Below are 13,887 nucleotides of genomic sequence, written 5' to 3'. Positions count from 1 at the left end.
GCTTAGGGAGGGGACTGAACCTTCCAGGTCTGTGTCCTCAGTGCCTGGCACATAGGAGTCAGTGAAATGTTCTCAGGCACACGGTACCAGCTGCATGGCACACAGGCACAGCCAAAAGGTAGTTAGCTGCTCTACACAGAAAGCTCGAGTCTCCTGAGTGGAGGGATTACTCGTTTTAACCAGTGTGGCAACTATTAATATTCAAGTCCCTTGCTCTGTGGGATGCAAGGCTGTGGACAGCTGTGGCACCACATGGCACATGCAAAGGAGACGACATAGCAGAAACAACAAAGGAAGCAGGTGCCAAGTCTGCAGGTATTTGGGCAAATCTTCCCAACTAAGTAAAGGCAAAACTCAAGCCTGCTGACAAGGTATATGGGTGGACAAAATGACTCTAATAACACAAGGTACCTGGCTCCACTGGCAGTGGATGATCCTGGGGGCTGGTGCTGAGGTCCCAGGTAGGAGAGGCTAGAGCAATAAAAGGGTTGACTCCCCAAGGAGGGTGGCACCCCACCCCAGGGGTTGGTGGTATTCAGCCTGGGCGCAGACCTAGCCCCCGAGAGTGGGGGCTTACTATATGGGGCAAAGGCCTGGTGGGCCCCAAAGACACTAGCAGTCCTTTGGGGGGGCTGGGGGATAGAGTAAGCAGGGAGGCTGGTCATAGAATGGCGGTAGCGGCCTGACACAGGGCCAGTTCCACCGCCGTTGAGGCACTGATGGCAAGAGCAGGCAACTCCTGTGTGGCCCGGTGGAGCAATGATGGTGGTCACTGGGTAAGGAGGCCCTACTTGGCGCCGCACATTACGGCAGAAGTTCGAACTCTTGTTGATCTGTGTGTGGGTGGCATAGTCGACGAGGTAGTTGTACCCCAGAGGTGCCAAGTCTACAAGCTGGTTGCCACTAGCCAACTGCTGCTCCAGATAGTCACAAATGCTGGCTTCATAGGCCGTCCAGGAGCCATCGTCGTTCAGCCACTCCCAGACAATGCCCCGGCCCGGGGCTGAAAGCTGGGAGAACAGATGTCTCCGCACAGCCCGCATGGTGCCTGTTTTAGAAGGAATATTACATATAAATGGTTAATCTGCTAGCACCTCCAAAACAAAGGGAGTTTAAAAATTATTTTTTTCTACAACCAAAATAAACCAATATGATCATCATGGTATATATAGGGTCATGGTGCCATCTGACCTAAAGGTTGGCACTGATTGTTCTTTCCAAATTTGGGGTGAAGGATAGTAAAAAAACGTGTGGCCCAAAGGGATCAAGTAGCAGCAGAGGATCCATGCTCCTGGGCAGAAGTGGGGGGTGCTAGAAACTTAGGTCAAAGAATTGCTGTGGCTCAGACTCAGTGAGGCTTTAAAAAATATTTCTAATGATGAAACCTATACAGCCTCACTTAAAAAATTGAAAACGAAAAAATACAAAGAAAATTAAATCTCCCATAATCCAACCACCAAGAGGAAAGCACATAATTTATACTGCAATGCATTTCTTCCCATCTAGGCACATACATTCAGGTAGCTGAGAATCACACTGAAAAATGTTTCCTGCTATTTTCATGTATTATGCAGTAAGTATTTCATATGTCTCTAAAACTTTGTAAATCTCATTATAATTACGTAATTCTCTTTATTTATTTATTTATTTAAATATATCTTTATTGATTTTAGAGAGAGGAAAGACGAGGGAGAGAGAGAGATAGAAACATCAATGATGAGAGAGTCACTGATCAAGCCCGAAACCCGGGCATGTGCCCTGACCGGGAATTGAACCCTGATGCCCTGGATCCTAGGTCGATGCTCAACGGCTGAGCCACGCCCGGCCGGGCCGTAATTCTCTTATATGGTATACCATTCCCTTTGACTTCTCAAGTAGTAAATATTGGGTAACACCATGCTTAGCTTAGTTTATATACTTAATAAAATCAAACCTGAAGATTAAGGAGAAAAGAAAAATAAATTTAGGCCATGCTTCCAACAGCACTTGCCAAAAGGTGATCACTGCAATTACCTTCCACCTGGTCTCTCAACTGCAGCAGCCCTTGCCTCCATCCACAGCAGCAAGAGGGATGCTCTTTACTCCAAATGGGATTACGTCCCTCTGTTCAAATCCTTCCAAGGCTCCCTCTTTCAGAATAAAAGCAGTCCCTTTGAATGGCTGAAAAGCACTGCAGAACTTCCCCCGCCCCTCCTGCCCTTCCTTCAGGTCTGTCTCCATCCCTTGCCAGTGCCATCAAAGCTCAAACTTCAAATTGACCTTTCCTAACACTACACTTCCACTCCCTGATTAACACTTACTGCTTGCTATCTAACATAAAACACAATTTACACGTTATTTCTCTTGTGTGCGGCCTTTCTCAGTTTCCTGCAAACATCCTGAAGGCAGGGACTTTTATCTACATCCAACTGGAAGCCTTAGTCCTCACTTGCCTGAGGAGGCTACTACAGAGATAAGAGCAGGGTTTCTGGAAACAAGTGACACTTTGGGAGAATAACTCCCTGTCCCCAAGCCAGTCCTGTGCACTGTAGGATGTTTAACAGCATCCCTGGCTTCTACCCACTAGATGCCAATAACACCCGCCCCACAGTCATGACAATCAAAAATGTCTCCAGACCTTATCAAATGTCCTGGGGGACAAAATCACCTCCATTTGAGAACTACTGGGTTAGAGGGACAGAACAAACTCTGGGAGGAAGTTGGTGGCCCCATTCTCAGTAATACTGATCAAAACATATAATAAAACCAAACATGAGCACACAGGAGAGTGAAGTAACCTGCCCAGGTCACACAGCTACAGTGTACTGGAGCCAGAACTAATCACCAGGCCCTCTTTTTTTTTTTTTAATCCTCACCCAAGGATATTTTTTTCCATTACTTTTTAGAGAGTGGAAGGGAGGGGGAGAGAGAAACATCGATGTGAGAGAGACAAATTGATTGGTTGCCTCCTGCACAAGCCCCAACAGGGGACAAGAATCAAGGCCACAACCGAGGTACATGCCCTTGGCTGGAATCAAACCTGGGACCCTTAAGTCTGAGGGCGACACTCTAACCACTGAGCAAAACTGGCTAGGGCAAGGCCCTCTTAACTAAAATGGCACACCACCTCCATGCTGCTGCCACCTGCCAGAGAGACCTCAAATCCCTGCAGGTGGAGGCAGGCATTTTTGGTTTGGGAAACAAGGAGGAAAAGGGCTGGGAGGGCCTCTGCACTGTGCTCCTAAGGTACCCTCTACTACTAAGAGGTACAGTAGGGACTCAAATAATGTTATTTCATTAAAAGTTAATGAGATGCCATAGTAACTTAACTCGTTTATACCAATTAGCCTGTGGTAAAACTGGTTTCATTATACATCGTTTCACTTAAAGTCACAGAACTTATCGACAACGTTAAGTGAAGACCTACTGTGCATCTCACATTGTGTGGTACCTGCTATCACTCACAGTACCCACCTCCCAATGCTATGTTTATCAGGGACAGGATTAAGCTCTTAGAGTCAATTCTGTAACTCCAACACCTAGCATGGTGCCCAGCCCAAAGCAGGTACTCAGACACACACTAGAGGCAGAACACGTCTTACCAGTGTCCTGGCGGAACTGGGTCCAGCTGGGGAGGTCGATGATGTAAGGGGCCAGCGAAGGGTCAGCTTGGCCTAAGGGAATGCTATGAGCCAGGCTCCCCAGCCCGAAGCGCTGGCCCCTCTGCTGGACAAACTGCTGCTCAATGTAGCTGCAGACAGTAGCACTGTAGGGGTGCCAGATGCCCAGCCCATCCTGCCACTCCCACACGACCACAGCCACAGGGCTGGTGTACACCTGAGCCAGGGAAGAGCTTGGGGCCATGGCCATCTTCCCCAGGATCCCTCTGCTTTCTCAAAGGGCTTCAGACCACTCTGGGCTGGTGTCTCCAGTTCATTGCCCAGTGTTTCCAGAGGACCTGTAAACAGGACAAACAAGCAGTTACCAATGCACACTGTTGCCCTGCCAGAGTCAGCTGCAGTGCAGGGGGAAAAAATCATGCTTTTCCACAGTCACTTTTTCCCCTAATACCTTAAGGCATCTTGAATCAAGTACCCGATCCTCTCTTTGCTCAGGCAGCCAGGAAGAATTCAGTCAATCTAGCAGCCTACCTACCTCTGCAAATGTTTAGGGAGATACAGTGAAATGAATTTTAGCTGCTGATCAGCCCAGCTTCTGTCTTTTTACCAATAATTTCCCTCTGACCCACTACTAAATGTATCCTTTTATACTGTATTTTCATGAATCACTCCAAATCCCTCATGGACTGAGGCCATGATGACCCCTTACACCTGTGTGAGGACTCTACGGTTTCCAAAGCAGGTTCATTTTTTTCCATGCTACAGATGGGAGAAAACTGTGTCTCAAAAAGGACAGGGGCTCAAGGATACTCAGGGGCTCAATGCAGAGCTGGGATTCAAAGTACAGGTCCTGGCTCCGCCTGAGTCTCCAGGCTGCCCCAGGAGGCATCATTAATCATGAAGGATGCCCTTGATAAACAGTAAAATCTCCTGGCTGCTGAAGCCTGGCCTCTCTGCACTCCACTCCCTGTGCCTAGGCCTCGCTGATCAGTGGGTCAAGTCCAGAGAGTTTAAACCCATCTTCTAAGAAATTCTTCTCCCAGTCAATCCAGCCCACCTTCTTCCCTTGCATACCGTATTTATCTTTCAGGCCCGGCCTGTCACTCAGGGAGCCTTTCCCTAGCCACCCAGTACATTAACTTCTTCACAGCACTGCCCAGAATTCTATGCCCATAAGCATGTATGGGTATGATGACATTCTGTGTCTTTCTACTCCCCCACCAACAGCAACCGGGTGAGTTTGCCCTGTCCACAGCCATATCATCAGCCACAGCATAGGTCTTGTCACATAGTGTTATACATGTTAGTTCAAAACATGGCTGAATGGAAGGGGAGGATGGTCCTATGCACCTGCAGCTTTTTGAAGGAGAGAAGTATGTGAATGCAGTCCCCCAGAGCACCAGCTCCCAGAGTGAGGAACAGGACCAACATTTTAGTGGCAAACACCAAATGTACTCATCTCTTTTAAGCCTAACAGACCAACAAGGTGCTTTTTCTTCTACTTTATGGACAGGAAACCAAAGCTCAAAGGGGTCAAGGTCTTATTGAAGGTCACGCATATACTGCTAAGTGTCAGCACTGAGAGCAAACCGAGATCAATCCAGCTCTGATACGCATTTTCTTAAAGAAAGATCAGCCTGAACTGTACCTTGGGCTCCACTCACAGGCCCTACTTAGAGATGGGGAAGGAGGAAGGGAAAGAGGAACTCGTATCTCAAGTCTGTTACAGCATGCTCATGCAGGCCTGATGCCAACAGGGTTCCCAGTCATACCATCTACTCTGATTTCCATACAAACTGCTTAAGTACAGACACTGAAGTTTATCCCCATTTTGCAGATGAGGCCCAGGTAGTTGCAGTGACTTGCTTACATGACTAGTAATAAGGCTGGGATCCTGGGCTTTTGCTGTTGCCTCTAAGACTGTACTACACCATCAAGGTTTCCATAAGAAGGCCAAGACCACCCACCGCCCCACAAGGAAGGTAGATGTGGAGCAGCACATGAAAAGGAATAGCCATGGGTTCTGGCATCAACACACTGCCGACTTACTCTGCTCTACTCACTGCATCATCATGAAAAAGGTACCTAAATTCTCCAAGTTTGTTTTCTTTTTCTTTCATTTGGAAATGAAGATACCAGTATCTATTCTAAGTGCTTTTCATGGGGATTAAAGCATAGACGTGCATAGAGCACCCAGTAAAGCACCAGGGACACAGCAGGTATGAGCAAATTTTGGTCTCCCTCCCTTTCCCTACTCCCCTCAACCCCAGTACCTCTCCACCCCTCAAGTCTGGGTGAGGAATGGCAGCCTGTGGCAGCACTAAGCAGGAGAATGCAGGCGATGAGTCAGGCCTGCAATAACTGAGCACACCTGTGAGTGCCAATAACTGAGCTGCCAACTGCTCCAGTAAAAACATACATCCCGCCCTGGAGGGTTGGACCTACGATGCCCTTGGGATGGCTGGCTGGCTGGCTTATGAGCCCAGGGCCTGCAATCAGAAGTCTCTGGAACCACATCCGGGTACAAGTCACAGGACCAGTTTCAAAGCCAATTACTCTTGAGTCCGGACTTTCCTCCTGGTAGGCATCATTCCTCTCTCAGGCAGCAGAAGCCTCCAATGTATCAGCACACATAGTATATCCACAGATTCCCAGATGAACGAACTTGTAGAACTTTGCCAAACAGCCTGAGAAATACAGTTGATAACTTCAGCTAAATCTTTTCATAAAAGTGTTCAGTCTCTACAGACTGGGGCCCACCATGGTCCAGGCCCTGTCTGGGTACAGGAGACCCAGAGATGAAGCAGTCATGGCAAATAACCCCTCTGTGCCCAGCTGCTGTCCCCACTCATATCAAGGCCTCCACACTAGGTCTAGCCACATTAAATTTCAGTAAGTGCCAGAATATTCAGAGCCATTTCCCACCTCCCAGCCACTAATCCTGCTGGTGCATGTGTCTAGAGTAGTCTTCTTTCCACCTAAGCCCCCAAGCAAACTTGTCCATCTTTCTAGACTCAGCCATAGCACCCTCTTCCTGAGCCCTCTGCCCTCCATCCTCAAGAGTGTCTTCACCACACATTCCACTTATCCTTGGTTTCAGTGTCTATCTCCCCACTGGAACAGGAACTCCAAGGGCAGATCTAGGGCTGACCCAAAGCTGGGGCTGCAGCTCTTTAATATCCAATATCCCAGAGAGTCTGATATACCAGAGGACAACAGAGAGAACCCTCAGCTCCAGGGGCCAGGTGTTTGAGGCACTGACCAGAAATGCCCACTGGCATTCTACTTGAACACAGAAATTATGCTCATATAGCAGCCCTGTCAATGCACCCATTCTCTACAACTACTTTAGCCATTAGGGAGCTGCAGTTCAAAAACCTAATTTGTTTCAGTTCCTAATGACAGGGCTCTTTAGTGTTCTTAATTATGAAAGTTATTATAATTGGCCATGGAAAAAAGCCTCAATCTGGAAGCAACCTAAACATCTTAAAATAATGAAATTCTTAAATAAATTATGGTACATCCTAATGATGAACTGCAAGTCTTGAAATATGTTTGTAAAAAGTTTATGGACTGAAGATAATGTTCACAACAAATAAAAAATACAGGCTATGTAAGTGCACACACTATGCTCTCAGGCAGGTGAGAGTGTCATTTATTGAGCACCTACTATGTGGCATACACTCTGCTTGGTGCTTTTGTCATCCAGTTCTCTCAACCCTCAACCACCCTTGAAAGTAGAAATTATTCCCATTTTACACACAAGGGAACTGAAGTCAAAAGAAATTAAGAATTTACCCAAGGTCAGGCAGCCAGTCTGTGACACCATAAAACCCATGTTCTTTCTACCTTATATAAAATAATTTTTAAAAGGCCAAAAGGAACAATTCTGAAATGTTAACAGGAATGATGGAATTACAGGACTTTTTTTTACCTCTTTCTGCACTTGCAAATGTACTACAATGGCCATATTACTTTTTATGATCAAACCAAAAGAAATTTTTAAAAATACTGATAACTTTGACCATGAAAGAAACCATCCTGGTTTTGCTCTCTCTCCCCCCCCTTCCTCTAAAATCAATCAATAAATAATTTTTTTTTTCTTCAATCCAGATTTCCAGCTTCTTGAAAACCAGAAAAGCTGGCAACATTTGCAGGCCTGACCTAGATTCATCATTCATCCAGAAACAACTAGCTAGTACACACTCTCCAGGTTACCACAGTTACCATGACTCCCCATGGCAGGAGTCAGCCAACTTTTCCTGTAAAGGGTCAGAAACCATTTATTTTATGCTTTGCAGAACAAAGGGTGTCTGTTGCAACTATGCAACTCCAGTACTGTAATGTGAAAACAACCACAAACAATGTGTAAACTGGAGTGGTTGTATCCCATAAAACATTTTTTCCCCCTTTTATTGAATTTATTGGAGTGACACAGGTTTACAAAATTATACAGGTTTCAGGTGCACAATTCCAATAAAACTTTACTAACAAAAACAGGCAGTGGGTAGGACTTGGCCCATGGGCCATGGTGTGTTGACCCCTCCCCTACTGCCTCCCCAACATCTATCACTGTGTTCCACTGTCCTACAGATGAGAAATACTTCTCTGAACCCATTTTTCTACTAAAAAGTAGGAGAGTGCCTATGTCTCTGGCTAATCACCCCAACAACAGGCCCTCTGCAGACATGTAGGTCTTTGCCCAACATCTGACGATGAAATACAGCATCCAATGGCACAACAGGCAGCTTGTTTGTCAGCGCCACCTCTAGGAACCCCAACTGCTTCCCAGAGTCACACCAGGCGTTAACACCTTTCCCAGCATCAGGAAATCAGGTCTGCCCTCCCTCTCTACACTTCCTCTGGACCCTCTTATCTGTTCCTAGGGCCTCAATAATGCCATGAATGCAGATTACCCAAATCTTTCTTCAGATGAGCCCTCTGCTCCAGCCATAGGAATTCGAGAGAGGACCCAGAAGAGGCAGGCTGTTCCATGCCCCTCAACCCCATTGAGAGAGTGTCCATCCCACATGCCCACCTACTCCTCTCTTTATTCCCAGCTTGAGACTCGGTATACTGTGAAATCATTCCTACATCTGCTCCTGCCCCACAGGAAGAATTGGCCACTTCTATCAATCAATGTCCATGTAATATCTGAGTGCAATTACCTTACCTATCCCCTCCACTAGGTCATAGGCTCCTTCAAGGCAAGGATATGGTCAGGAAAAGATATCTTAAACAAGACTCAGAACACTGACTATAAATGAAAATAATACATCTCACAATGTTAAAATTAAGAATGGTCATTCAACCAAAAATGCCTTAAAGAAAGTAGAAAAATAAGTTACAAGCTGGAAGAAAATATTTGCAATGTGCATAAAGAATTAAAATCAATATATAAAGAACTACAAATCAATAATAATAATAATAAAGCACCAAAAACCCCCAGAAAAATTGGGAAGAAACATGAACAAATATTTCACAAGAGATATATATGCCAATAAACTTATGAAGAGATGCTCAATGTCAGGGCTCAGGAACGGAGAAATCAAGATCCCAAAGATCCCATTTTATACCCATTCAATTGGCAAAAATTTTTAAAAAGCCTGCCTATATCAAGTGTTGGCAAAAATGGAGAGCAACTGGAAGGCCTCTACACTGCTGCTGGTAGTCTGACTATAACTGGTACAACCACTTCAGAAAACAATCTTACAATATCAACAAAAGTTGAACATTTACTTACCTGATGACCCAGCAAAATATCACCCCTCAGTTTATACCCAAAAAAACTTCTTGTACATGCTCAACAGATGTGTATAGAAGTGTTCAGAGGAGAACACTTGCAACAGCTAAAACCTGGAAACAACTAAGTGCCCATCAATGTAAGATCAGATGCATAAACTGTGGTGTGTTCCACCATAGAATATTAGTAGTAAAAGCAAATGAACCACATGCCATGCAATAATATGGAGAAGAAATCTTAACAAAATTACATTATTTTACTTTCCTTAGAAATACATAGGTACAATAAAACTGTATTAAAATGAAAGCGAGGAAATAATGGTAATCTCAGGATGAAAAATGGGAAGATTGCATGATTCAACGTATATTTTTTTGTTTCAAGCCCCAAGCTTTTGTTTTAGTGGATGGAATACAGAAGCTTACTACATTCATTAAAAATAACTTAGTAGCCCTGGCCAGTGTGGTTCAGCGGTTAAAGCATTGACCTGTGCACCAGACAAGGGCACGTACCTGGGTTGCAGGCTCAACCCTCAGCCCCAGCGGAGAGGCAACCAATCGGTGTGTCTCTCACATCTATGTTTTTCTCTCTCTCCTCTGTCTCTCTCCCCCCTCTCCCTCCTTTCCACTCTCTCTGAAAAACTATGGAAAAAATATCCTCGGGAAAGGATTAACAAACAAACAAAAATAACTTAGTAAATAAATATAAGCAAGCCTGAGGTAAAAATTAAACACACAAAAGAAATCATTTATCTTTGTACTCCAAGTGCTAAGCACAAGCCCTGGCATACAATTGCTGCAGGCATGTATAGAATGAATCAGGGACTTTTCTCCCTAGCCCACTGTCCCCTTCCTGTTGACACTTTAGGTACCTTCAACGTCTGAAGCCAAACTCACCTTCCTTCTTCCTATTTCTGCCTTTTCTCCTAGATTCCCTGGCTCCACTCTGACCCAGGCTGTTAGGAGAAAAACCTTGGAGTCCTGCTCCTCCTTAACCTTCTCCCCAACTGCCTCGTAGTTGCCATGGTTTGCTCTCTCCTCCCTCTCAACTCCTCAGAGCCCATTGCCAGCATCTGGTTGAAACCTTTATGGCTCTCACCTTGATAAGTATTCTCTCCCACTGGCTTTCCCCAACTCTTGTATCTCCTTCTGGTCCACCTGTGACAGGTGCAAGATTGAGCTTCCTGAAATATAGTTCTGATCCTGTTTCTTCCACACCTCCGCTGGAATTCTGAAATAAAGTTCAAGTTCCTTGGGTTGACATTGAAGCTCATCACAATCTGGTCCCTCTCTATCAACAGTATTTGCCAGTGTACTTTCCTTCAATACCCTTTCATCTATACCTCCCTCTCCCCAACCCCTCCTCTCTCCCCAACTCCTTCCAAAGAGTTTAAGTGATGATCTATTACCACATTTACATCTCGCTTCCCCACCTCTACACCTCAGCTCCACACAGAATCCCATTCACTTGGCAACCCACCCTCACCTGATCCATACTTTCAAGGCCCTATTTAAATAGCACCTCCATAATGCCTTGATGTGCCCAACTGAAAGAAAACACCCTTTCATCAACTTCCACAGCATTCTGTCTGAACTTCACAGTTCTCTATGTCCATGAACAAGCTGACGGCAAAATCTCATGTTCACCTGCCCCTTACCAGATGCTAGCATAGTATAAGGAAACAGTCACAAAGAGAATAATCCAATCAAACCCACACTTTCCAGCCAGTGTGTAAATTTTAAATGTCACTCCTCCCCCCGACAACTGCTAAAATCCTTCTGCTCCCCAGAGCCTTGGCATGGCCCACAAAACCCTCCGCACTCAGCCCTCTGCCCACCTTTCCAGCATCCTCTACCCCACACCCATCCCTTATTGTTCCAACCACTGAGCTACTTACAGTGGCCCAGACATATCCGTAGCTTCACGACCTTGCATATGCTCACTCCTCTGCCAGGCTACTGCCCCTACTTTCTAAGTACTACTCCTGCACAACTCACCTTAGCTATCATCTTCCAGAAGCCTTTCTGACCTTCTCATCTTCCTTCCTACCCCCTTCCTGGAGTGGTGGTAGCTCTGTCCTGTGAGACCCCCCTCAATCCATATCACACTGACAACACCTGTTTAATGTCTATGGTTTGTCTGTCTTTTCTACCAAACCACCAAGTCCCAGAAGACAGAGCTCTTGTTGCTCCTCACTGTACCCCCAGCACTGAGCACGGGGCTTGACACAAAGGAAGCACCCAGTAAAGATTCATGCAACAAAATAAAAATTTCCAGTTCGAATGCAGAAATTGTGACTTACGTCCTTCATCCCATAAAGCATGTCTTAAAGTGCAAACCATGTAGAAAGCACCCTCTAAGACTGGTTAAACAGGAGAAGTCATTGGCAAGAAGCCACTTGCATTTATTTGAGAGAGTTAGCAATCAACAATCTACACCCAGGGCTCACTTTCATCCTGGAGACCTCAATTCTACCCTCCCCAGACCCCACCTTCTCTATTGAAAACCAGATTAAAAAGGCAGCAATATAAAGTCCTCATGGCTCTCACCTCTTCTCTCTGGAGAGCTGGCACAAATTGTCCCTTCTTGATGGAGACACCAGATCCTTAGGAGGAATGACTTGTTCAAGTTCCCATCTTGATATAAAACGCAAACAACAAAACCCAGGCAAATCTGAAAGGCTTGCTGACTCAGCAACACAAATTTCAAGGCACCTTTGCCAACAAGGAAGAAGATGATCAGGTTTTAAATTGAGAAACAGCAGTTGGTGAAAATAAACACACAGATGTTTGGTCCGCGTGCTGTGACGGGGGACTGGAAACCACCAGATTTATTTTCTGACATGATAGGCAGAGCAGTAGTCTTCCTCTACCCACTCAAACAATAAAGGGAATGGTCAAAAACAACAACACAAAAAAACAACCTGAGCCCTTTCATAGAAAAGCCCAAAAGGACTTGATAAGCCAGTCTGCAGTATAGGCACTGAGGAAATCAACACACCAGAGAGGGTAAAAGGCTGGCCAAAGTCACACAGCAATGAATGAGAGACCTAGTCATAGTTACCCAGATGGTTTAAGTTAAAGCCTAATTTTGGCGACCAGAAAGTCCACCTTCTAGAACTCTAGAGCGTGGATGGCATGCAGAAATGTTTTGAGTTTCTTAATGGTCCAAGCGTCTGTGCACACACTATTTCCAGGGCTACTGGCACTTAGGGAAGTGGAACCAGTAGCTGGCTGAGAAAGGCGGGACGAAAAGGTAGCTCCAGAAAAAGTCTTCTAAATCCTCTTAAGCAAACATTATGAACCCCGCAAAAGTAACCCAGGGTCCCTGGAAACAGGAACTTCCTAGAAGGCGGACCCCACTTGGGACAGGAAAGCAGAGTTAGGAGGCAAAGTCCTCTAAATTAAGCCCCCGCTCCAGTGAGTCGTTCAATTAGAAGCAGACCCCCAACAGAACCCACACCCTAACTGGTAGCCGGGTGGCAATGTCACCACCGCCTCCTCCCGGTCCTGTGGGAAAGGGTTCACTCCTCCCGACCGACCCAAACTCCCAGGGTCTGCGCCCCTCCACCTGCTAGCCCGGCGTTTACCCTCCTACCCAGCACCCAGTCTAAGCTACCAGCGCCTCCCAATTCCCCCAACTCCAACCTCCGAGACCTCCAGTCTAGAAACAAGTCCTCCCAATTCCCTTTGGACCTCGTCCCGGGACTCTTCACCGGCCCGGCCCAGCCCTCCTTCACTTCCACGCCCGCCCCCTTCCGGTCCAAGCACAACTCGGTCTTCCCCGCGCCCTCGGGACCCCAGCCCTGGAGACTAGCAGGTGACCTGACTGTCTTCTCTCACCAAGGCTGAAAAGGGCGAGAGGGCAGGATGAGGGCACCGCCGCCCTCGAGCAGCTGCTCTGGCTCGGCCTGGGCACAACTCCGGCTCCGGCTCCGACTCTGAGGAGACAGCCAGAGTGAAACTCCGCGTCGCAGCTTCCTTGCGCTCCGGTACGCATGCCCAGGATGCGGGGCCTTCTGGGAAATGTAGTTCAGTCGGGGTGGGGGGCGGGAGCCGGGGGCGGGGCCCGGGAGGACCTTTTCAGGTGTTTCCTTCCTCTTTAGCCTGTTCACTCATGACTTACTCCTTTATTAATTTACTGATTACTTACATAGTTTTTCACACAGCTTTTACCGGTGCATACATGGTTTCAGGCCCTGTGCTGGGTACTGGGGATTAACACGTCAATTGGAAACTTGGTTTCTCTCCTGGAAAAACTTCATATCTAGTTGGGGGTATAGACACTTAAACACACAATACAATATAGTGGGATAAATATTATGATAAAAGAGTGGGAGCATAGACGGGTGCACCTAATTTTGGGGGTGAGTCAGGAAGACATCACAGAGAGGTGACACCTGAGTTGAATTTTCAAGCCCACATAGAGGTTTGCCTGGTGGAATGCAGGGAAGCCCATGCAAGAAAGAGAGATGTGAAAGTGCCTGACCCACTCAGGAAGCAGTAAAATGTTCCTTGTGGCCAGGGCAGAGGACATGTGAAGGGACTG

General features: G+C 46.4%; 1 protein-coding gene across 6 annotated transcripts in view; it reads right to left on the bottom strand.

Annotated features, from left to right (window-relative positions):
• DTX2 (deltex E3 ubiquitin ligase 2) overlaps positions 1 to 13,338 on the bottom strand; it is a 34,543-nt gene extending 21,205 nt beyond the window's left edge. For 2 of the 6 annotated variants that reach the window (XM_081132530.1, XM_081132534.1), the window contains exons 1-3: positions 13,182 to 13,329; positions 3,582 to 3,937; positions 412 to 1,048 (exon numbers count right to left, since the gene is read on the bottom strand). In XM_081132530.1, coding sequence (XP_080988656.1) covers positions 412 to 1,048; positions 3,582 to 3,849 — 905 coding nt within the window. In that variant the 5' untranslated portion in view covers positions 3,850 to 3,937; positions 13,182 to 13,329. Of the gene's footprint in view, positions 1 to 411; positions 1,049 to 3,581; positions 3,938 to 10,437; positions 10,570 to 11,888; positions 12,054 to 12,986; positions 13,089 to 13,181 lie in introns of those variants that run through there. The other 4 variants (XM_081132529.1, XM_081132533.1, XM_081132531.1 and 1 more) reach the window with 4 other exon arrangements.
• Positions 13,339 to 13,887: the final 549 nt, after the last annotated feature.

Source organism: Miniopterus schreibersii (genome assembly GCF_964146895.1).
Source record: "Miniopterus schreibersii genome assembly, chromosome: 3".
NCBI lineage: Eukaryota > Metazoa > Chordata > Mammalia > Chiroptera > Miniopteridae > Miniopterus > Miniopterus schreibersii.
The sequence above is the reverse complement of the archived record's forward strand: the minus strand, read 5'-3'. Positions and strand labels throughout refer to the sequence as shown.